Source organism: Hydra vulgaris, chromosome 09, assembly GCF_038396675.1.
Source record: "Hydra vulgaris chromosome 09, alternate assembly HydraT2T_AEP".
In the NCBI taxonomy this organism is placed as follows: Eukaryota; Metazoa; Cnidaria; class Hydrozoa; order Anthoathecata; family Hydridae; genus Hydra; species Hydra vulgaris.
The window spans coordinates 47,140,055-47,165,000 of NC_088928.1; the positions used below are offsets into that span (position 1 = coordinate 47,140,055).

Genomic DNA, 24,946 nt, shown 5'->3' on the forward strand with positions numbered 1-24,946 from the left:
ATTTCGAAGTAATGAAATTCGACATTTAATTTTTCGAAGTTTATATTTTCAAAGTTAAATAAATGTTTAGCAGATAGTATGGTTTGCAGAGCACTAATTTATAGTTCTAGATTTAGTAAATTCAAGTTTTTAACAAAAACAATAATTTACGACTTTAGCTAATTAAATATCAGAGTAAATAAACAAATATTCAATATATTCACTTGAAACATTTAGTTGTGCAACTTGAAAAAAAAGCTCTCTACAAGTTAAAAAATGGCTTCTTCAACAAAATCATTGTGGAAAGAGTTTGACAAAATAAAGGCTCCTGATGACGCACCTCCAGGTGAGCGTGATCCTTCTGGAAAGTGTAAGGAATGCGGAAGAATTCTAAAAATGAAAAACTCATCAACTGCGCTTTAAGGTCTCATTTAAAGTGTCACAAAGGAATTCTTGCAAGAGTGGTAGCCTCTGAGCTAGCAGAAACTGAGCAAGATGACGCGAATTTACTGAAACTTCACCAAGCTTTGGTTGATGTGGACGAATATAAAAAGAACCGTGACGGTAAGAAAATTTAAAATACAGGCGGCCCTTGTAATGTGCGATCTTCTTATTTAGCTTTAGATGCTCATAAATAAAGTTTAACTCTTTCAATTTAATTCTTTTCAGATTTCATTAACAGTCCATCAAACAACGCTCCTCTGAAAACACACAAACAGAAGAAGTTGTTGCCAGCCCAATCCACACCTAACAATTCAATTGTTGAATACTTTCAGCCCAAAGTTTCAATTTTTGACAAGCGCCAACTTGACAATGATTTCGACCTACTTGAGCTGTTGGTGAGCTGTTCCCTCTCATTCAACATTGTTGAGACGGAAGGATTCAAAAAGTATGCGGCCAAAAGAAAACCCAGGATGACGGTCAAGTTTGCAACAACTTTTTCAAGGTGTGTGTGTGTGTGTGTGTGTGTGTGTGTGTGTGTGTGTGTGTGTAAAATTTAACTATGAGCGAGATCTCGTCTCGTTCTCGTATCTCGTGAGAAATGGGACTTCTCGTGAGAAACGAGAAATAGAAAATTCTTGCGAGAAGTAGAACGAGACTTAAATATAAAATTATTTTCCAAGTTAAAAATTATTATAATTTACAAAATGCTTAATAATTTGTTTTTTTAATTAATTAATATTTTGACTCCGTGATTTTAATTAGATTTTTAATTAGATTTTTTAATTAGGTTTTTTTTAAAAATCTAATTAAAAAATATTAATTCGATTTTAAATATTTTTAATTAGATTTTAAATACAAAAACTTTTTGTATAAAATGTTGCACTTTCGACTTAATTTCATTAGTTTACCAGTGGAATTCAACTTGACACCTATTGTTCATATTGAAAAGAAATATTCTCGCCTTATTTCATCGATCAAAAATGTCACCAAGAAAAAACAAAATCTGGAGATATTTTCAAAAAACAAGTGACAGTGCTGAATGCAAGGCGTGCAAAAAGTCTTTGAAAACAAAAAATGGAAACACAAGCGGACTTCATCGTCACCTCGAAAAAAAACACAGCCAAGATTACGTTGAGTATTCTGAAAAAACTGACGACTCTCTTCTTCCTCCTCCTAAGAAAAAACAACGAACCATGGTCGAAATGCTTGAAACAAAGTCCAAATATGACAAAGACAATTTTATTCAAAAACAGTTTGACTCTGCAATGCTGGATTACTTTTGCACTGATCTGGCATCCTTTTCAGCAGTCGAAGGAAGAGGTTTCAAGAAATTGTTTGACATTGCAAACCCTAAACTGAGCCTTCATCACAGAACAACATATTCAAGAAAGCTTTCAATTCGATCAAGAGAAGTTCAAGCTGGAATGAAGAGCATAATAACGGAGATTACGTCAAATCTAAAAAGTGCTGCATTTACTTCTGACTTTTGGACATCTAGAGCTCAGGACAGTTACATCTCTTGGACTTTTCATGCTATTGACGAAAATTGGAGACTACATCACTGGACACCCCATGTCCAACAGTTCCCAGGCAGACACACAGGTATCTTAATTGAAGGAAAGCTGGATTCTTTCTTAAAAGAACTAAATTTGCCTGCTGATTTGCCAATATACTGCGTGAACGACCAGGCAAGAAACATTAAACTTGCAGTCAAATTGTCAAAGCGCTTTGACCAATACTTGTGCAACAATCATATATTGCAATGTGCAGTTCGAGACTCATTTAGAATGACTGCTGGAATGGATGATGCGTTGCAAACATGCAAAGGTTTGGCTTCTTTAACTCACCAGTCAACAGTTGCAGCTGAGTTGCTTGAATCAGAATCAGACGCTCAAGGAATCAATTTTAGACAGTTACGCCAATCTGTTGACACAAGATGGAATAGTGAACTGAATTGCATGGTTTCTGTCCTACATCTAAAGAGTGCAATTATCAGCTTATGTGCAAATGAAGATATTTTTTCTTCAAAGACCATCAGTGCATCACAATGGAAATCAATCGAGGGAGCAGTAGAAATTTTGGCACCACTTAAAGAAGCTACAGAAACGTGGTCGACTGAGTCTATTCCAACAATTAACACTGTCGTCGATTCTCTTTATTTAATCCATGACAAAACTGATCAATTTATTGAGACGGATGGAAAAAATGGCTACGGTGTCTTGTATGCAAAAAACTTGAAAAGCTGCGTTGGGAAAAGATTTCCTCTTTGTCACACTGGAAACTTATTGAGTGTTGCATCAAACTAATTAAATCCTGCTTTAACGGGACTTCATTTGAAGCCCTTCAAAAAATTTAAAACAATAAAAGAATGGTTAGCCTCACATTTGTCCCCTAATTCAAAGCTGAAGCGCAAGTTAAACGTCAGACTTGAAACACAAGAGCCAACATCTGAATTGAATCCTATTTTGAGCGAAATGTGCCAGTATGAATATCTCCCTGATGCCAAAAAAGACTTTCCGATTCTTGATTGGTGGAAATTGCATTCAAATACATTGCCAGAACTATCTTCATTAGCTAGACAAATTTTAGCTATTCCAGCAAGTTCAACTAAATCAGAGAGAGTTTTTAGCTCAGGTGGAAATGTCGTCCGATCATCCAGACACAACTTACACTCAGAAAAAGTAGAACAAATCATTTAATCAGAGAAAACATTGTCTTGTTGGAAAAGTTTGGCAAAAAAATTCTGAATTAATATTTGAAAAAGTTGTTTATATTTGACAAATGTCATTTGTGTCTATTGGTCAAAACCATGTTTACATTTTTTTTTTTTACTTGGATTTTAATAAATTTGTTTTCAAAAATTGTTAAATTTCTCGTCTCGTTCTCGGTCTCACGAGAAGTACTAACTTCTCGTCTCGGTCTCGTCTCGGTTTGAAAAAACCTAGTCTCGCTCATGGTTAGTAAAATTCTTTCCTAGTACAGCATGCTGCTGTCAAAAATAAGTTACATTATATATATTTAATTGGTTATTATTATTTTATTTTTTAGGCAAAAACTCCCATTGCTTTAAAAACAGGTAAAGCAATACATTTCTGAGAAATTGGCTAGAGAACTCAATGACTGTGAAGGCATTGGGGCTTCGACAGACATGTGGACAAGCAGAAGCAACGATTCTTACATATCTGCAACACTTCATTTCATCAACAAAAACTTTGAACTGAAAAAGTTTGTTCTTGCTTGCCAGCCATTTAGTGGCCAACATACAGCTGCAGCCTTAGCCAAAGCTTTAGATAAGGTTATGCAAACAGACGTTTCTTTTCTCAGAGCCAGCACTCAAAGGATTGTTGTGCACGATTCAGCCACTAATATAAAGGCTGCAATTTCAAAAACAGTAGAGATTACAGACTCTCTGCTTTACACTGATCATTTCATTAACTTAGTGCTGCAAAAAGCCAACGAAAAGAAAATTTTTAAGTTTTCAAGCCACAATGGGACGTCGCAATCTTCTGAGGAAGATGACAACGATATTTACAAGGCAAACAAATAAGCCCCGGATCTCTCTGCAAAGGTTCACAGAAGCTCAAATTGTCAAAATGACATAAAAAAAAAGTGTCAAGAAAATGAAGGTGATATTAATAATATTTTGGTCTAATATTGAAACTTTTAATTTAATAAAAGTATTTGGTAAAAATTAACATTACACATCTCATAAACACTGAAATATTGTCCACCACCTCCTCCTCCTCACACATGCAAATAATTGTGACACTTAATATTTATTTTTTGTTTTTCTATTTTTAGTTTCTTACGTCAAGATCATCACAGACTGCTTGAGTAGATGGAACTCGAAGTCCATGATGATCACCTCTGTAATTCGGTTGAGAGAAGTCCTTGAAGAATTGAGAGACAGTAAATGTGAATTTGCTGATGCCATCCCGTCAGAGAGTCAGTTTTTACTTTTGGCGGAACCCATCTTGGATTCATTCCGGAAAGTCAGCAAGGCCTTTTCTGCTGACAAGCATCCTACACTTCATCTTGCCTGCAGCCAACTGGTCAACCTTCAGATGAAGCTAAACTCCATTGCTCAATCAGACATACAATCTGCCACAAAACCACTTTGTCCAAGTTCTGACTGGTGAGCTGAACAGGCGATTTCCAAACAGTGGAACAGAGAATCACTACCATGCCATGGGAAATTTTCTCCACCCCTTCTTCAAAGGTGCATTGGTGAAAAAGTATGGTGATTTGCAAAAGCTCAAGGACAGGTTGGCGAATGAGCATCCAAGTCATCAAGAATTTTTGTCCGAAATCAGGAACGCTTCCCTTAATCTGACAGGGTCTGGCTTTGACCTTGACGAAGCTGAAAAAATGGCATTAGAAATGTCTGGAGAAGAAATTCTGTTCAGGGATGGAAAGTCAAAAATTAAAATTGAGTTAGACACATACAAAGATCTCCCTCGTCCCGATTCCTCAAACACTGATATCCTAAAGTGGCGGGAAGCCCATGCAAAACGGATTCCACTACTTTCCCAAGTTGCAAGAAAATACTTGGCCATTCCTTTAACTTCTGCATCAAGTAAAAGGGTTTTCTCAGCTGCAGGCAGTGTGGTCACTGATTCAAGAACAAAATTGAATCCCCAAAATGTTGACAAAGTTGTTTACCTCAAGACCAACATTTGAAAGATAAATAATGCACGATCTGCTTTGACAATTGAAACAGCAGAAGAGGAAACAGAAAGGAAATTCAAGACCTACCAAAAAGATCAATCTGCTGTTACTCCACTACGACAAAACAAGAGGATCCGAACAAACAGTTGTTCCATTGACATTTCTGATGATTAAACTTAATTTGTACATCTGTAAATTGTAATACAAATCAATTACAAACAATAATAGTTGTTACAAAGAATAAAATCTAAAAAAAGTTTTATATATTTACTTTTCTGTTTTGCATAATTTTTACACTCTTAAATCCATTAAAAATGATCTAAAACTGGGTTTGATATACATCAGGAAAATTTCAGAATACTTCGAAAAAAATTTGAAATACTTCGGAAAAAAATTCGAACATTTTCGAAGTTTCGAAGTCCGAATTTGCTTTGATTGACTTCGATTTTCGTAGTTACAAATGTACACTTCGAAACTTCGACTTCGAAAGACTTCGTCACCCGTAATGCAGAAGTTTATTCAATAGATATAAATGATAGATATAGAGGATAGATAATTACAGATAACATTATTATACACACATTTCTATGTACACATAAATAACATTACTATAAGTCTATTGTATAAAATTAATGACAATAAACTTTATGACAAAAAAGTAAAATTTTGAAAATTAAGGACATTTTGGGATAGACTGGGAGACCCGATATTATTGATAACAGATTTTGCGAACTTGAAAACCGTTTTTCTCCATTTCGCGCACCTGTAAAATTAAATACTTCGTGAAGTTAAGAAATAAATGAAGGTATTAAAAAACATTTGCTTTATTTTAATTATATATCTCTTACCTAATAAGAACTTAATAGTAAAAAACTTTATTTTTTTTGTTGTAATTGCATTTTGCAATTCATTAAGAAATCAAGATTCACTGTTTGAAAAGCCAAGTCACTATTTGAGGTTGGGAACCACCTAAACAGTTCACTTAAACGATAACTTTCATTTCACTTAAGAATTTGCACTTAAGAATTATTCAGAAAATATACACACAAAAAACCCGCCAATAAACAACTCAATTGCAAAGTATAAAAGAATATATTCAATTCATATTGCAAGATATTTTACACATAAAAATGAGAGTAACTCATAATCATTAAAAAAAAAAAAAAAAAAAAGATCAAGCCAATACTGTGCAAAATGAATGTGTTAAATAGCTAATAAAAACCAACATAGTTAATATAGTTAATGATAATCAATACTTAATTGAAAAAAAAAAAAAAAAAAATTTAAAAATGAAGTATTTAATAACCCTTTACTTAATAGCATTGTCTTTAAACAGAATTGAAAATTATTGAAGTGATCCAAGGTATAAATATGGAAAATAAGTACACTGAGAACAACCTTTAAAAACAAACCGTTTATTATTAGCGGTTCTAGCTTATTTTTTACGTTTCTCACATTAACCACAGATAAAATTAAATAACATCGTTCAACATTCATGAATACAGCATGACTAAAATTTAAAACTATGGTAACTGTTTTGGTATAAATTGAGATTTAATACAATCTATCCAAATGCAATTGATTTCAACTTCTCATAATTATTAATGCCACAAAAAAAAGCTAAACATCGACTACCATTTTCTTATCAAGATCCATGTTTCCAACAACCTAAAATAAAAAAACTGAAAATAAACTCAAGTTACAAAAAGTAAAGAATTTTGGGTTTAAAACCCGGATTAACCACGCTTTATACTTAACTGCATAAAATATGTAATATGTAATGTGTGTATATATATATATATATATATATATATATATATATATATATATATATATATATATATATATATATATATATATATATATATATATATATATATATATATATATTTATATATATATATATATATATATATATATATTATAATATAACACAATACTATATTATAATTATATATTACATTAAAATAATATTGCAACTAATAATATGTAAATATTTTTAGAATAATATTGTCATTTTAATATCTTTTGATGCAGAGAAAAATAATATACAATATTTTGATCAGAGAAAAACAATATATCAGCTGACAAGAGAGTATATAAGTATAATATGATATATATATATATATATATATATATATATATATATATATATATATATATATAAAGAATTGTGAAAATTAGTTCGGACAGTGGCAAAATTGGAATAATTTTCACAATAAGCCCAACTTTTAGCTATGATACTAAAGATTCTCTTGTTTTTTCAAATAAATAAGTGTTTTACTGTAGTCTAGTGGTGTCTGGCAACTCTTTGCTGCCGGGAAGACATTCTAGCAAACGCATCAGCGGCTTCAGTGCTACTCCAGGCTTTGTGCAGAAAGGTTGTGACGGAGGTTGTGACGGATTATTCACCTCATATTCACAATGGACATCACTCCCAAGAAACGTGCAAGCATTATAGCTCTTAAAGAACAGGCTGGTTTGAGCATTAGACAGATTTCTAAGAAAATGAAGGTGGCCAAGTCAACCGTTGGTGATATCTTAAAAAGATAAAAAGACACTGGTGAATCTTCAACACTGCGACAAGGAAGATGTGGAAGAAAACACAAGACAACACCTCGCGATGATACAGTTATCATCAGAGAAAGTATAAAGAATCCTAAGAAAACAAGTGCAGACCTTCAGAGAGATTTGTCCACATCAGGCATAAATATTTCTTCTTCAACTGTCTGACAAAAGCTCCTTGAAGTTGGCAGATTTGCCAAAAAACCTCTAAAGAAACAGTTATTGACATCGGTTATGAAGAGAAAACGCCTTCAATGGGCACGTAGGTATTCTCAATGGACAGCAGACGACTGGAAAAAAGTAGTATTCTCCGACGAATCGCATTTTGAAGTCCATGGCTACAGGTCAAAGTTTGTGAGACGAAGCAAAGGTGAACCGCATCGGTCAGGACATATTCAACAAGCACCCAAACATCCGCCTAAGATGTTTTGGGGTAGTTTTAGAGCTAAAGGCCTTGGACGACTCATTAACGTAGAGGGAATGATGAATAAATACAAGGCTATTTTGGAGACTCATTTGCTTCCTAGTATGACAAGGGACTTTCCTGATGGAGATGGCATTTTTCAGCAGGATCACACACCATGCCATACTTCACGTAAAATGCGCACATTCTTTGAAGAAAGTGGACTGGAGATTTTAGACTGGCCTGGAAATTCTCCAGACATCAATCCCATTGAAAACTTATGGGCTATAATCAAACAAAGACTCCTGAAAGAAGACTGTTCGACAATGGCAAAGCTAATTAGTGCTGTGATTAGGACCTGGTATCATAATGAGCAAGTGACTAAAATGTGTTTAACTTTGGTCGAATCCATGCCAAATCGTGTTAAAATGCTTGTAAAAGCAAGAGGAGGTCATATCTCCTATTAATTATATCATATTTTGTACCATTGGCATGTTTTTTTTTAATAAAACTTCAACCAAACTAATTTGCACAATACTGTATATATATATATATATATATATATATATATATATATATAAAATATAAAAAGTCATCAATTTATATTAAAGACCAACATTAAGCTCTACTTTTCCAAATTTGTTTATAAATAAATAAACAAAAGATTATTTTTATAACTACAAAATTTCAAAAAACATTTTTTGTCATTTCTTATAATATTTAGGCAAGTGTTTTTTTTTTTTTCAAAAAAAAAACAAACCCAATCCACTACGAAATTTCAAAACATAAACAATAAATTAAAACTTTTAATTTTAACTTAATTAGAATAAGTATTGCTGGCTTTTTCTTTTCTTCCTATATAACTATTTACATACAAATAAAATGGGAAACTATTGACATTTATACTTGTCAGCAGTCAGAAAAAATAAAGTATCAGTTTTTTACAATCTAGAAACTCTCCCTTCCTTTGTACGCTTTTGGGTAACCTACTTATATATACTTGTATACATAATTTTAAATGCTTCCTTATCTAACATTCTTTGAACCTATTTTTGGTTTCCAAAAATATATTATCAAAAGAAAGCATAACATCATCGCTATTTAGTCATAGAATATGAACTACCCTAACTAAACCTATCAAAGTAGTGAGAAATAAATTCTTTATATATATATATATATATATATATATATATATATATATATATATATATATATATATATATATATATATATATATATATATATATATATATACACACACTATTATATAATATATATATAGTATATATATATATATATATATATATACACACACTATTATATAATATATATATAGTATATATATATATAAGGTTCTATCCTTGGCCCTGCACTCATTTTAATTTACATTAATGATCTTCCAGATATTCATTGTTCACTGATGATACTACTATTTATTTTTGTCTTGATAAGAAGGCAACACTCCCTGATTGCTTGGATTTGAGCTTAAAGAAGATCTCACTTTTGCTACAGCATGGGGCTCACAATGGCTGGTAAACTTTAGAGAATAATTTTTTTCGCTAATCGTTATTGCAAAAATCTTGATCTTGCAATATTTATGAACGTTATGTACTTAATGAGTCATCTACCCTTGATCTTGGATTAACTTTAACTTCAGATCTTTCTTGGAAACCATATATGAAATCAATTGCAAAATTACCATGTGCTAAGGTTGCATGTCTTTATCGTGCTTGCCGCTTTCTTACTCCGGATTTTAGTCTTTATCTCTATAGATCTCAAATCTGGCCTTGTATGGAATACTGTTGCCATATCTGGGGCAGATCTTCCAATGATGCCCTTTCTCTTTTAGACAAGGTGCAAAAACGCATTGTAAACATAGTTGGACCTGCTCTTGCAGCCAACCTTTAACTATTATCACATTGTCGTAATGTTGCTTCTCTTTCTCTTTTCTATAAATACTATAATGGGCACTATTCTAAAGAGCTAGCGCCTCTTGTACCATCTACTAAAATTTATTTTTGTGTTACTCCTCAATCAAGTCTCATCCTTTTAATATGACTGTTCCTATGTGCTCTAAAAATTATTATTTGTCCAGTTTTTTTTGTCAAACATCAGCTTTTTGGAATTCGCTTATTTTATCTTGTTTTCTTGATTCATATAATTTGCAATATTTCAAGTCGTCTGTTAATCGTTACCTTGCTCTATAAACTTCATCCTTTCTCTTCCAGTAACTTCCAACTTTAATTAGTGGTTGCTTGCAACCTTGTTCGAAGTAAAGATGTTGAAAAAAAAAAAAAAAGTAATGTGACTATGAAAATAAACTTTTACATTGAACAAACTTGTCATTTCAACTTTTTTCATTTGTTTTGATAATATCAGATGTCTTGCTAGTTTTCTTTCTCATTTTATGTTTTTCAGTAATGTCTTTGGCATAAAAAAATTAACAAACTTTCACAAACATTGTTGGTACTCCGCAATAATTCTTATATATAGTTAAAACAAAAGTCTGAGTACCCATCTTACACAACCCTGCAGTGCAGTAAAATTGAAGCAAACTGTTGGTAATCTCTAAAAAATTTATTCATTTGGATATTGTAAACTTTTTCTCTTAGAAATGTTATTTCTTGAGTTCTACTTACAGTTTCACTAATGTCTGGTTTTTTATCAGAAAGATTGTTTAACAAAACAGAAGACATTTCAGTGAGTAGTGTATTACTTAATTATATTCCTGAAGTGTGAAACTAATAAATTTTCGATATTCATAATATTCTTAATAAAATAAATCATTATTAAATTTTTCTAATATTAAATTAATTTTTTCCTAAAAATGTTCAACACCGTTTATTAATAAATTAAATTTCTTGCACAAGATTTTTGTCAAGAACTACTTTATTATATCAAATAGCAGATACATATCTATTTTCAATAAATTTACAATACCTTTATTTATACTTTACACTTTAGCAGTAACAATTTATTAAAAGAATTCTCCTATAAATGTTTAAAGAACACTTGCCAGAATTTTTGAGAATATGCCTTGATGCTAAGTCTTCTTTACTTTAGAGGCTAATACATCTATACATGTTGTTTTACTTTAGAAGCAAGGAAACCTATATCTGTAGCTAAGTTTATGTCTTTGTTTTAAAAATCTCCTTTAAAAATATCAAACAAACATTCCAAACCACTATATACATTAAAAGCTTGCCAGTTTTTATAAAGTTGTGCAGGTTTGCAGGGTTGTTGTGCAGTTTTTAAGTTAAATTCAAAAAACAATGGAAATGGTCCATGTTTTCAGACTATGCATTCTTATGACTATGATATATTAAAGTAATTAATATATAAAATATAATTTATTGCATAAAATAAAAACTATAATACAATAATTTAGAGTGTAATAATTTTATCTTTGTCAGTTAGTCCAATCTAATCAAAAACATTTGCATTTCAATTGGCACTCTTTTTTAATTTTTTGCAACAACCGTGCCTTTTTAAAAGCATTGCAGTTTATTATGCAATTATTTTATTTTTATTTTTAAAAAAGACTATTTTTATTTAAAAAAAAAAGGAATTTAGGAAAAGAAATCTCTATGCACTGTGTATCTGTGTTTAAAAAGAAAAAAAAAATTTTTTTTTAACAAATTCTATTATAACTTTGTACTATAACTATGTAATATTTATATTCAAATTTATGATACTAAAATTCTGCTCACTAAAAACTGCTTACTAAAAACTAAACAATTGTTGGGGTGTAAAATAACTTATGTTGTGTGATCGCGAGCTGTTAGCAAGTATAGTTAACATAGAATCTCAAGCACTTCAAAAATAACCAGTGAAAAAAAAAAAAGCGTTTTGTAAGCAAAAAAGTCGATCTGGAGCTCAAACTTTGTCTTTTTTGTTCGAATTATTTTTTTATGCAAAAAAATTACACTTTTGTGAGAGTCATAAATATCTCGTAAATAATTTTAGGGGAGTGTGGGCAAGAGAAGATTTATGTTTGTGAAAGATCGAGTTCAGTTGTTCTTCTTGTTTATTTTCAAAGTGATACAAACATCGCGCTCAGTTGTTCTTTCTGTTCATTTTCAATTCAATGTTTTCAATGCACCTCTGCCTTTTTGTTATAAACAAATTTTTGTTGTTGCTGTTTTTGTCCACCTGAGATCTTTGTATGTATAATTAATCATATGTATAATAACACACACATTATATCTAATGATTCAGTAACTTATGTGATTAATTCATATGAGCTTTAGTATTGATGTTTGAAGACTTAAAAAAACTGAAAACCGTAATGAAGAAAAAAACAGTTACTTTATAGCAAATAGTTACTGACTGACATTACTCTAGTTTAGTGATAATTAATGTTAAAGTAAATATTGCAAACTATAAATCATTTTTCAACTTATTTCATCAAAATTTTTTACTAAACAACTTTTTACTTAATTCATTGCTAATTTGAAAAAAATTTTTAAACATTTTAAATATTATATATCTCTTCAAATGCTTTAAACTTTAATTTTTGTTCTTGTGTAAAAACAAATTCTACTTACAAGAGCAAACTCATCGAAACTGATTTTACCATCTTTGTCTAAATCAAACTGTATCATTGTTTTGTCAACAATTTGTTGAAGTTGTACTTCTTTCAAATTGTTTCCAACCATCATTTTTAGAACAGTAAAAAGTTCACCATTGGATATATAACCATCTTGATTAATGTCATAAATTTTAAAGGCAACTAAAGGTGTAATGTTATTACAAATTTTTAACTAAAATATAAATAAAATAAAAAAAAACACATAAATTTACTAAAATTAAAACTAAAAATTTATCTTATTTTATTATAGACAATTTTAGATGACATTAAATTTTTATAGCTATCAAACCTTACCTTTTAAACCAAATGTTTTTATAGGAGTTATACAAAAAAAAAAGCAAAAAAAAAGCAAAATTACAAGTCTAACAAAAGAAAAAGATTACAAGAGAACTCATAAATTCACTTACACTTTAGTTTATTAGTCTTATCACCTTTAACACTAAACTGTGAAACTCCCTCAATAAACTCTTAAATAAAAGAAAAAGAACAACATAATTTTTTTAATATACCAAAGTTCATATCAATAAAAATTAAAACAGAAATTGATAGCAGTTTTTTTTTCTTTCAAAATCCAAACCTTTAAAATCAATCTCTTTATTGCCATCAGTATCAAAAATTTCAATAACACGTTGTACTAAAGGATTTTGTTGTAGTTCAGGTAATGACATAAACTCTTCAATTGATAAAGTTCCAGAATTATCAACATCTAATTTTCGAAAACGTTTCCCCAGTCGTTTAATTTCATCAGCATCAACTAAGAGTAAAATAAAATTTTGTTTTAAAATTGTTTAGGATAATTTGACAAAATTTTAAACACAAATTTTCAATAATTAAATCAGCAGCAATTTTATTTTTAATGGAAATCTTTTAACAATTTTTAAATTTAAAAAAGATCTTTATGCACTAGCTACTGTTATTGGTAATTGTGTATTTTGGTGGTAATGAAAAAGATCTTTCTCTAGTATAATTTTTAAAAGCAGCATAGAGAAACACCCTTAAAACAACATTGACATTAGGGAATGTAGATTTAAGTTTTTTTCATTGAACAACCAAAAGTAAATTCAGATGATTTGGTTTTCTGGTTTTACCGGTACCAATAACCGGTCAAAGTTAAAACAAAGAAGTTGAAATGCAGACATTCATTTGGAATATAAATGCTCTCATTGCTTAGGTAGAATTATAAAAGTTTTTGGGTGTGCAATGTTAATGCAACAAAATCCATAATTAGAAGATAGACAAGGAATTTAAAACAAGAGAGAAGGAGAACGTGAACTTGGCTTTGCCTTCAAGTTCAGCTAAATGTCCTCTCCCAGTGAAGTCTGATTCCTCAATGCCAATTTGTCTTGTTAGGGTTTGCACACTCTTTTTCGTTTCTAGTCAACAGAGTACTTGTGGGTGCCCACATATCAAAGCTTCTTTTTCTAATTTTAAAAAAATTGATATAACCTTCTGTCCAAAGGTAGACAGAAAACTATACAGTTCATTTGCCACTTTTAAATCAATTTCAATGGCTTGAAGCATTTTGTTCACTTTGTTGAAGTTTTTACAATTGTGCTTCAGATGACTATTGTGACAGATGTTTCCAGCTAATCCATTTTTTGAGAAATCTTTTAGCTTCTACCATCATATTCTACTCATGCGTTTTGTAATTATTCACCTATTTCAAGGGTACCTTGAAGTTTAAGCGCATAGTTCATATATACAAATATATAAACACTATTGACAACTAGGAACTTAAAAAAAACAAATCGTCAGCTTGGAATACAAGTGTCATATTGATAATTTGTTAAAACTATATATATAAAAATGTAATTATCTAATTTATGTAAATTAAACATCATGTTAATGAAAAATTTTTTAACGATATATATAAATATTTTTTTACATTTACATAATTTTAAATTTACATAAAATAGATAATTACATATTTATATATAATTTTAATAAACTTTCAATACAACACTTGTATTCCATGCTGACAATATTACAAAAACAATGCAGCAGGCAAACTTTATTTTTTCGAATACAAAAAAGTTTATTGTTATGTTTTTGTATAAAAGTTTATTGTTATGTTTTTGCATAAAAGTTTGTTGTTTTTTTTCTTTTCTAAAAAAATAGATAAAATAAAAATATTCAGCTTTTTTATTTCAATTTTTATAGATTATTAAGACAAAAAAAATTTTAATTAAAAAAAAAAAATGAATTTGTTGACTTGCCTCTCCAAAAACCCAGGCCCCACAGCGGCTGTCTACGCTGGACATATGTAAAAATGGGCCTGAATGCTACAGATACATTCACAAAGATTTCATTCAAATCATTTGCATATAAACATTTTCAGGATCCATTTTATAATAAAATGAGAAGAACTTTAATTCAAATCTTCCTCGCCAGAAATATCCTTTTTACCTTTGTTTGCTAGTTTACTTTCCAATGAAATGCATAGATTTTAAAAGGATTTTAAAACATCTGTTGTAACTATTAAGATCTTTTTAATATTGAATAAAAAGCTAAAAATAATTAAATAAAAGTAAAAGGTGCATAAGATACATTAAAAGCATCGAATCTTTTAAAAGCATCGAATCTTTTAAAAGCATCGAATCTTTTAAAAGCATCGAATCTTTAAAAAAACATCGAATCTTTTAAAAGCATCGAATCTTTTATTGCAATAGTAATGCAATAGTAGCACATTCAAATATTTATTGAAAACATGTTGTCTTTATTTTTCCTTTTGGTTTATGTTTTTCCAAGTTTTGTTCAGGTTTTTTGTTTCAAGTTTTGCTCAAATATGTCAAAGAATCCCTTGCTTTTTTTTACTCTTAAAACAGATCCTGCTTCAAAACTTTCTTTTACCTTTATAAAAGAAGCAAGTTCTTGTGCAATACAAATAACTGAGTCAAAGTTTTTCTGTTATTAAATTAAAAAGAAAAAGTTCTTTCCATTGACTTTAAAGCCTCTGAAATATTTATTGAAGCTGATTAAAGTTGTTTGCTTGTTAATTTAAAATTGAATAAAACTTTATGCCAAATTACAATTGAACACAAAAAATCAAAGCTTGTTATATTTAAAGCAATCTACTCTGCTGTTGATTTTTGCAGTTGTTTCATTAGCGTTCTTAGCTGCATCGCCCAGCGATTCACAAATTTTTGGCATTTCAAACTGAAGAGTTTTTACAGCATTGATGTGGCTTTCCCATCTTATCACTTTTAAACAGTTATATAAATTTAGTTTATTATACCAATACAAATTTAGTTATATCAATTTTTATATAATTATTCTTATGAATTTATGTATTTTTATATTATCAGGAAAAAAATAAGCATTCAATGAAAACTTAATGCCTTTGAAGTTTTGGCGTGTGAGTGAAAATCACCCATTGTAACCGCCTTCCACAGAGCCTGTATATATCATTTTTTAAATAAAATTTTATTTTATGTATATCATTTTTATTTTAATATTTTGGTGAGTAATACATTTATTCATAGATTTTCTTTTAGGATTTGCAAAAAAATAAAAAAATAAAAACTATAAAAAAATCTTCACAACACTTATATGCAGTCACAAAAAAATAAAAAAATAAAAACCTAGATGTTTTAACAATTTTAAGACCGGATTTTCATTTTTTTGGATTTTCATCTTTAAAAAATTAAAAATTCAAATGTTCTTTTGCTATAGATATAAATGTCTATGGATTTTTTTCTCTGTTAGTTTTGCAACAATAATATTGTCTATCATGTCTATAAATTTTATGTGCAGCTTCAGACCCTTCTTCTTAAAAAAAAACCTATTGGTGGCACTGTGTTTACTAGAATTTGTCTACCATGTACTAAAACTTTGTGTGCAAGTATCGAATACTAGGGAAATTGAGACATAATGTTTTGCCATATCGAAACATTGTTTTTTAAATTTATCTAAACTAACTTAATATTAGCAAAATATCTATATTAAAAGAATAGAAATATATGGATATTAAAATAATAGAAGAATTTTTTATCAACTTAGGATGTTAGCCAGCCCAATGGCACTGCATATAACGTGGAATTCCTAATGGGTCTAAAATTCCCAAAATTCAGTAACTTTTTTTTTGAAGGAATAGGAGAATTTTAATAAAAATTCTCAACATTTTGTAAAATAATAACAATAAATATTCCCAATATCACAAAAACGTAGTAAAAAATATATTCCTGGCTAACACCTTGACATCATTGGTACTTCCAAAACCTCCTATTCTTGGTTTATCCACAAGAAAGTATTTGTTTCTACACAAATATTTTTTTTGTTATTAATACCACATCTTTGACATTTACAAAAATTATACTTATATGATATGTGGTTGATGCATTCAAAAATTCTATCCAAGCATATAGTGGATTAATTTCATACTGTAAAATATTAAATTTGGACTTGAATGTTTTTGTGGCTTTAAATTCTAGTACTTTTGCTAGTAGTATTAGGAGTAAGTAGGAATGCAAAATTACCAAATTTTTTCATTACTGGTAATTTAGTAAAAAAAATCCCTTACCAGGTTACCGTGTTGATTTTCCCTGTTCACTTACATTTTCTGATGAATAGCAATTATCTTTATTATAAAGAGCTTTAGTAATTACCAATTGAACGTTGTGGACTAAACACAATTGATGGTTTTGAGAAACGTGTTAAAATCATCAATTGTGTTTAGTTCACGATGTTCAACTGGTAATTATGGTAATTTTGAAAGATACCAAAGATCATCACAAAAAGAACCACAGAAAGAAAAATTTGAAAAGAAAAAATCCTTGTCGGTTTTATAATAAGGAGGAAAACACAGATTATATAAGATAGTGAATCAGATTTTAAAGTACAATAATATGAAAGATTATGTAATTGTTAAGCAGTGGATTAAAATCAAAAAGTAGAAAAGTTGAATATATAGATTGAGAAAAAATAACTAAACAGATATAACAGATATATAGATTGCGAAAAAATAAGTGGAAGTTTCTAAAATTTACTTAACCATGTTTTTTGGGTGTCTAAATAAATTTTGACATTAAAATCTAATTATAAATTATAATCCAATATAAAATTGAAGTTTTTAAAAATAAATTTCTTTTAAACATTTATTGAATGTAATTTATGAAAGTATTTTTGTTCCAGGTTACAAATAACTACGTGTGTGCCTTAACTCAAAGAGTATTCATATAGAGATTTGTTCATAAGATTAGTACAATTATGCTGAAATTCAGACAAGATTGAATTATAAAATCAAAACAATCTGAAAAGAAAAAGAAAAATGTTTTCTTTCAAAATGAGCCTGTAATGAGCAAGACTTTATTCAGAAAATAGGAGATGAACCTGTTTTTTGTGTCGATGTTCTGTTCATAACATCAGTATTGAAGCATCAATACTGATGTTATAAACAGGTTACACTTCTTAGATTTTATGATGCTAAATGTCAATTCAAGAGTGGTTAAAACTTTTTTTAAAAAGATATTGTTATTTTTACTGACCTATCTATGCTAGTAAATAAAGTGCGTTCCTTCAAGAAGATGGATCTTTTTTAATACTGTTGTATAATTCATGCTCAAAAAACATCTACTTATCTAATTTTTTCCCTAAAACTCTGACACTTTTCACTTTTTTCCTGAAATGATCAAGGTCATCAAGGTTTTTATTTTAGAAAACACTTTTTCAACTTCTTTAATTCAATTAATTAAAGTTTACCTTAGCTACTGACCTTAAATTCATTAACATCATTCTTGGATAATCTTTATATCAAATATCATATTTCTATATCTTGACTAATAATGCAAAATAAACTTTAAATGAACAATGCCTAAAATGGTTTTAATAAAATATAAGGTCATGATGAAAAATACTTGCTATTGTAACAGGCAATAAATATGAAATGAGTTCTGAAACTTTTTGGATGACTAGCAGATGAATTCAGAAAGTACCAATATAACAGCAAACCTCGGGTGCAGATGCAATATTACAAAAATGACACTAACAAGAGCCAGTTAAATAGAAAATTGAATCAGAAAATTATCAACATAATTCCACCACCTGAATACTATTTTTATGAATATTATATAAGTAGAATTTGTGATCTTTCTTTCAAAAATCTAAAAATCTTTTTGAAAAAAACAAACTCTTATCTGTCAGCAAGTTTTAAGTTATCATGTTAGTCATCTCAACACTTTTTATGTGGTTTTTAAAAAAATTTGTTGAATTTTTTTCTAAAACAGACTTTGGTCTTAAAATTGTTAAAACATCTAGGTTTTTATTACTTATTAAAAAAACCTGTCTTTTTTCGAAGCCTATTAAGAGGTTGTCACTAAAAGGTTGAAAATATTCAACCATCACAACTATCAAAAAACATGCAAAAAGCATATTTAAACCAAATTAATCACCATCAATTTTACTAATTACAAAAGTAATACAATAAAAGTTATATCAACAAAATAAAAATACCAAAAAAAACATTGTTTATTCGTAAAAATTCAAGTAACTTATTTGTATTAAGTAACTTATTTTAACTGTATCAAGTAACTTACCTCTTAATTTTACTGTATTTTGTTTTAAAAGTCAAAAAAATGAAAATGAAAAAAAAAAAGATTCTTATTAGTTTTCAATAACTTGTATTTTATGTTCTATTTTATGTTAATCTAATGGAAAGAGAAAAAACCTCAAGTAAAAATAACTTTTTTTTTTTTTTTTTTTTTTTTTAAAAAACTTCGCTTCCAACAAGGCTGCAAGCAGCCACTAATTAAAGTTGGAAGTTACTGTAAGAGAAAAGATGAAGATTGTAGAGCAAGATAACGATTGACGGACGACTTAAAAGATTGCAAATTATATGAATCAGGAAAGCAAGATGAAGGAAGCGAATTCCAAAGAACTGATGTTCGAGGAAAAAAACTAGACGAATAAGCGCTTTTGGAGCACTTAGGAACAGTCACAGAAAAAGGATGACACTTAATTGAATGACGAGTAACACGAGAATGAATTTTAGTAGATGGCACAAGAGACGCTAGCTCTTTAGAGCAGTGCCCATTATAGTATTTGTAGAAAAGAGAAAGAGAAGCAACATTACGACGATGTGATAATGGTTGGAGGTTGGCTGCAAGAGCAGGTCCAACTATATTTACAATGCGTTTTTGCACCTTGTCTAAAAGAGAAAGGGCATCATTAGAAGATCCGCCCCAGATATGGCAACAGTATTCCATGCAAGGCCGGATTTGAGATTTATAGAGATAGAGAATAGAATCCGAAGTAAGAAAGTGACAAGCTCGATAAAGAGATGCAACCTTAGCAGATGCTAATTTTGCAACTGTTTTGATATATGGTTTCCAAGAAAGATTGGAAGTAAGAGTTAATCCTAGAAGATGAAGAGTAGGTGACTCATCGAGTACATCACCGTTCATAAATATAGGAAGATCTAAATTATTGCGATAACGATTGGCTGAAAAAAATTGAGTTTTATCTGAATTAAAGTTCACCAGCCACTGTGAGCCCCATGCTGTAGCAGAAGTGAGATCCTTTTCAAGTTCAAATGCCCCCTCCAAGCAATCAGAGGGTGATGGTTTCTTATCACGACAAGAATAAATGGTAGTATCATCAGCAAACAATGCCACCTTAGATGTGAGAATATCTGGAAGATCGTTAATGTAAATTAAAAAGAGTATAGGGCCAAGGATAGAACCTTGAGGAACCCCTGAAGTTACAGAATAAGAAGAAGAGTGTTGTCCATCGAGGACAACTTTTATGCTACGATTGGAAAGGAAGGATTCAATGATCTTAAAGATGTTGCCGGATACACCATAAGAAGAAAGCTTATGGAGAAGACCAGCATGCCAAACTTTATCAAAAGCTTTTGAAATGTCAAGAGCGATCGCCTTAACCTCTCCACCTTCATCTAATGCACGATAAAACCTGTCAGTTATTACTGTTAGCAAATCAGCTGTAGAACGAGAAGATCGAAATCCATATTGATGGTCAGAAAGTAAGTTATTAGATTCAAGATGAGAAATTAAGTGTTTGTAAATTAAAGATTCAAAAACCTTGCTTATGATAGGAAGAAGACTTATGGGACGGTAGTTAGACGAATCAGATCGCTCCCCAGAATTTTTGAAGATAGGGATAACAGATGCGGCTTTCCAGCAGGCTGGAAAACAAGACTCTGATAAGCACTTGTTGAATAGTTTTGAGAGTATAGACGACAGCTCCGGAGAACACTTCTGCAAAACAATAACAGGTATGTTGTCCGGGCCACAAGCTGTAGAAGAATCTAGGCAGGAAATCACTTTAGATACAGATGCTGGAGTGATATGAATGTCAAGCAAAGGATCAACCTGTTTGTTGGCAATATCAGGTAGAACGCAATTAGTGGAATCAAGAGATGATATTGATGAAAAGTTTTTAGCAAACAATTCAGCTTTGTCTTTAGGTGAGGTGACAAAGTCTGAACCATACAAGAGAGGTGGAATTATAGATTTGCCCTTATTATTGATATTATTAAAGATTCTCCAGAAGTCACGAGAGCCTAATTTTTGAGATGAGATACGAGATTTCATGACCTGAGAATAGCGGGTTTTGGCGTTAGACAAAACCTTTTTACAGTTGTTTCGAGCAGTAATAAACAGACGCCTGTTTTCTGGAGAATAGTTTTGCTGATAAATATGGAAGTAATGGTTTCGATTGGCAATCGCAGCAGCACAGTGCGAGGAAAACCATGGAGGAGAGTGAGACTTGACCTGGAATCGTCGAGAGGGAATAAAAGATTCCATGCCAGCCTGAATCCACGAAGTTATGTAAGAAGCACACTTGTCGACAGGAAGTTGAAAGATTTCTACCCAAGGGCCATCACGAAGAAAGTCACGGAAAGAATCCCAGTCAGCTTTACTGTAGTTGAAAGAGGTTCGGTAATAGGGGGATTCAGGTGATGAAGGAGAATGAGATATTAGTTTTAGAGAGATCAAACTGTGATCAGAAGAACCTAAGGGTGAATGCGGAGAAACTGAGCACTGACTAGGATCAGAAACAAGACATAAGTCGAGTAGAGAAGGTAAATGATTAGGGTTGTCAGGAAAGCGAGTTGGAAAGTTGACTATTTGAGTTAGGGATTGAGAAAGGCAAAAGTTGTGGGCTTTAATGCCTGCAGAGTCACTGATACTAGAGCCAAGCCATTCAGAGTGGTGAGCATTAAAGTCACCGACAACAACTATATTAGCTGATGGATAAAGAGAGAGGGCTTGGTCAATATGATCAGAAATAACATCAAAAAGAGTGCAGTCTTGAGATGAAGGAGAGCGATATAGAACAAAGAGAAAGGCAATAGAGTGAAGTGGTGCTAAACGAAAGCACATGAAAGAATAGTCTGTGGATTCAAACCTAGTTTCACGACAAACAGGTGAATTCTTACGAATGTAAATGCCCAGGCCAAGCATGTGACTATTGGAGTCTTTACGAATCAGAGGAAGATAACCATCAACACTAAGATCACAAGATGAGACAGCCGAACTCAAATTAGTCTCACAAAGAGCAAGTAGGTCTGGTGAACTTTGCAAGAGATAAGACTCAACAGAAGAAAAGTTACTTCGAAGACCACGAATATTAGCGAATGATAGGTTTAGAGAACTTTAGAACTTTAGAACTTTTAGAGAACTTTAACTGAAAATATCTAATTAAATGCTTTGTTAATTTGTTTGTTTGATAACAAAATAAAATAGTTTGTACCATTTATATAGACTTGGTAAAAACCTTTGATTCTCTCAAGAAATTTTACCATCTATTTTATTTTTAGTTTTTACCAAATATGAAACTTTCTATAATGAAAGTAATTGTGGTGTCAAACTGTCTTGAAAGGCAGAAAATTATATCAAGCAGAAAAAGATAGAAATATTTAATATATTTGTCAACTTTTTTCTTTTTGAATTCACTATTCTACAAGAGGTAATCCCTTAAAACATATTCTACAAGATTTAACCACTTAAAATATATTGCATGTGACAAACATGATAATGATAAACTTCTTCAGCAAAAGATGAAAAAAAAAAGTGATTTAAATATAGAATCATCTAATCATCTTCTTTAGCACTTTGATCATCATATTATCATATATCCTCATATACATTCTATATTTAAATTTAACACATTTAAATTTTTTTAAAATGCGTTCAAGTGCATATTTTTGAGTATTAGGAATGTGTATTCACAAAAACAAACAAAAATGTGTCAGTTGGTTAAATGCAAATGAATGTGAAGTCATAAAAACTCTTAAATATAAAATACTTGCAATGTTAGTTTTTTCCTGATACATTTTAGGTAACTTGTTATAATTTTTTAAGTTTTAAATAAGGTAAAAGTGGAACAATAGTTTTGAAATTCTTCACATTTCTAAATATCAGGGATGCGAAGTCCCAAAAAGGACTCCGGATTTGAAAGTCACAAAAAGATTACTTTATCCTAGTTTTTGGTATCCAGGAGCTCTAAAAAAATAAATAAGTTTATGGACTACTAATAGGAAAAAAGTTAAGACTTTTAGGTTAGAGGAATAATCATTTTTTGAGCCCAGAGTCCTTAAGTATAATGGTGGCAAGGACTCCGGGACTCCAGGACTCCGGGCCTAAAAACAATATGTTTCAAGTCTTTAAATCTCATGAACTTTTTTCTTGGTGCAGATCATAAGTCAACAAACATGTTTAGAGCTTCTGGACACTACAGATTTGGAAAAAGTAGAGATATAAAGCCGGAGTCCTTTTGGGACTCCGCATCCCTGCTAAATATACTCACTTTTCTAAAGCTAAAATAGTTACTTGAACGTGAAAACAACTACATATTTTTAATTTCCTAACGTTGTTATATATTACATTAAATGTGCTTACAATGAGTTATCATATCAGATGGAATAGAGTAATCTTGGCCCTAAAAAAGAAAAAAGAAGTAAAAATATATAACAAAAGATAAAATCCTATAATAAGTTAGTATAAACAATTAAAAACAATACTTTATTAGTTAGCGTTGTCATGGTACTCTAGTCATTTAAAATACCTATTAAAATCAATTCTAACATTTAGTACCAGTAAATTTCACTATGACATGCTATTTCCAAATGCTGCAACTTGATTTTTCTTTTTTTTTTTTGTTATTATTATTTTAAAACATTTAAATAGCAGACATCCTGATAGAAAAGTTTGTGTTTTTACTGTTGTTGTTACTTTTTTCTATGACTGCTTAAATTGTCAAAATAAGCAACTTTATTGATTAAGTTTGCACAATAGAAAAAATAAATATCAAATTAAATTACTTTAAAATTTGCTCTCATATATGAAACCTTAGTGCTTTACATATTCTTAAATCTTAACCGCTTTACATATTCTTGCCATTCTGTATTAAAACTTCTCCAATTTGCCAAAGTCAATTTTATGCCACTCACTATTAAGTTTTTTCCACATATCCCTTACACAATGTTAGGTTATTTTAAACTTTAAAAAGTTTAAACTAAGTTTAAAACAAATAAGCTACATTTATTTTATAAACTACATAATGTAAATTTTACAAAATAATTTTTTATTTTCTAGATTTTACACAGAAAATAAGAAAGCATGTATTTTGAGAACAGAAATCATTTTTGTTGTAAGATAACGTATTAAGTTTAATTTTTCATTGCACTTATCTGTGTAAACATTTTGTGAACTTTAAAACTGTTGGCAAGTTAGAAATATAAATGGAATAAATGATTCATTGAGGTAATGTCATAAAATATAATCATTTAGGAAGTTACAAGATTAGTTATTTCCAACTAAAATGCTGTAACAAATTTTAAAATTTAAAATGATTTTGTTACTACATTTTAAATATTTCGCTCCATGAAAATCTGGTACCCTAATGCTGAAAAAATATCCCATCAAAATCCTTTTAACCGATGAATGTGTATGTTATAAGGTTCTCATAACACCAAAAATTGATTTCATAGTTTTAAATCCAACACAGATATTTTAATTTGGAGATTTTGTGCAGAAAGTTAAATTTGACCATTATTTAATGATAGATATCACCTCTTAAAAATGAAGCAATTACACATTTTTAATTATAAAAGTGATAATTGATCACACTAAATTTTGTATAAGTATTTATAAAGAGCCTACCTGGAATTTCAAGTGATTTTTTTGAGCTTAGAGAATTCACTCTGTTTATCCCTATCACGTACTTATTGTTTCACATACGCCTATCACGTACTTATTGTTTTACGTTTATGCAAAAAATGTTTCATTTCTGCGCCAAAAATTCGTTTTCCATCATGCCTGTTTGCGGAAAACCACGAA

At 30.1% G+C, this 24,946-nt stretch overlaps 2 protein-coding genes across 3 annotated transcripts in view; one reads left to right on the forward strand and one right to left on the reverse strand.

Annotated features, from left to right (window-relative positions):
- Positions 1 to 1,403: 1,403 nt before the first annotated feature.
- Positions 1,404 to 2,729, forward strand: LOC136085522 (E3 SUMO-protein ligase ZBED1-like). The gene has a single exon (XM_065806835.1). It carries the CDS (start codon positions 1,404 to 1,406, stop codon positions 2,727 to 2,729), a length of 1,326 nt encoding a protein of 441 aa, XP_065662907.1.
- A 3,435-nt stretch (positions 2,730 to 6,164) lies between these two features.
- The window catches only part of LOC100213359 (calcineurin subunit B type 1), a 27,590-nt gene continuing 8,808 nt past the window's right edge, over positions 6,165 to 24,946 (reverse strand). For both annotated transcript variants that reach the window (XM_065805902.1, XM_065805901.1), the window contains exons 3-7: positions 23,507 to 23,546; positions 13,228 to 13,404; positions 13,058 to 13,117; positions 12,607 to 12,791; positions 6,165 to 6,759 (exon numbers count right to left, since the gene is read on the reverse strand). In XM_065805902.1, the coding sequence (XP_065661974.1) occupies positions 6,712 to 6,759; positions 12,607 to 12,791; positions 13,058 to 13,117; positions 13,228 to 13,404; positions 23,507 to 23,546 (510 nt within the window). In that variant the 3' untranslated portion in view covers positions 6,165 to 6,711. The remainder of the gene's footprint in view (positions 6,760 to 12,606; positions 12,792 to 13,057; positions 13,118 to 13,227; positions 13,405 to 23,506; positions 23,547 to 24,946) is intronic.

What these genes read in the sequence shown, in the direction of transcription:
- LOC136085522 (XM_065806835.1), top strand. Translation starts at nt 1,404, where the DNA reads ATGTCACCAAGAAAAAACAAAATCTGGAGATATTTTCAAAAAACAAGT.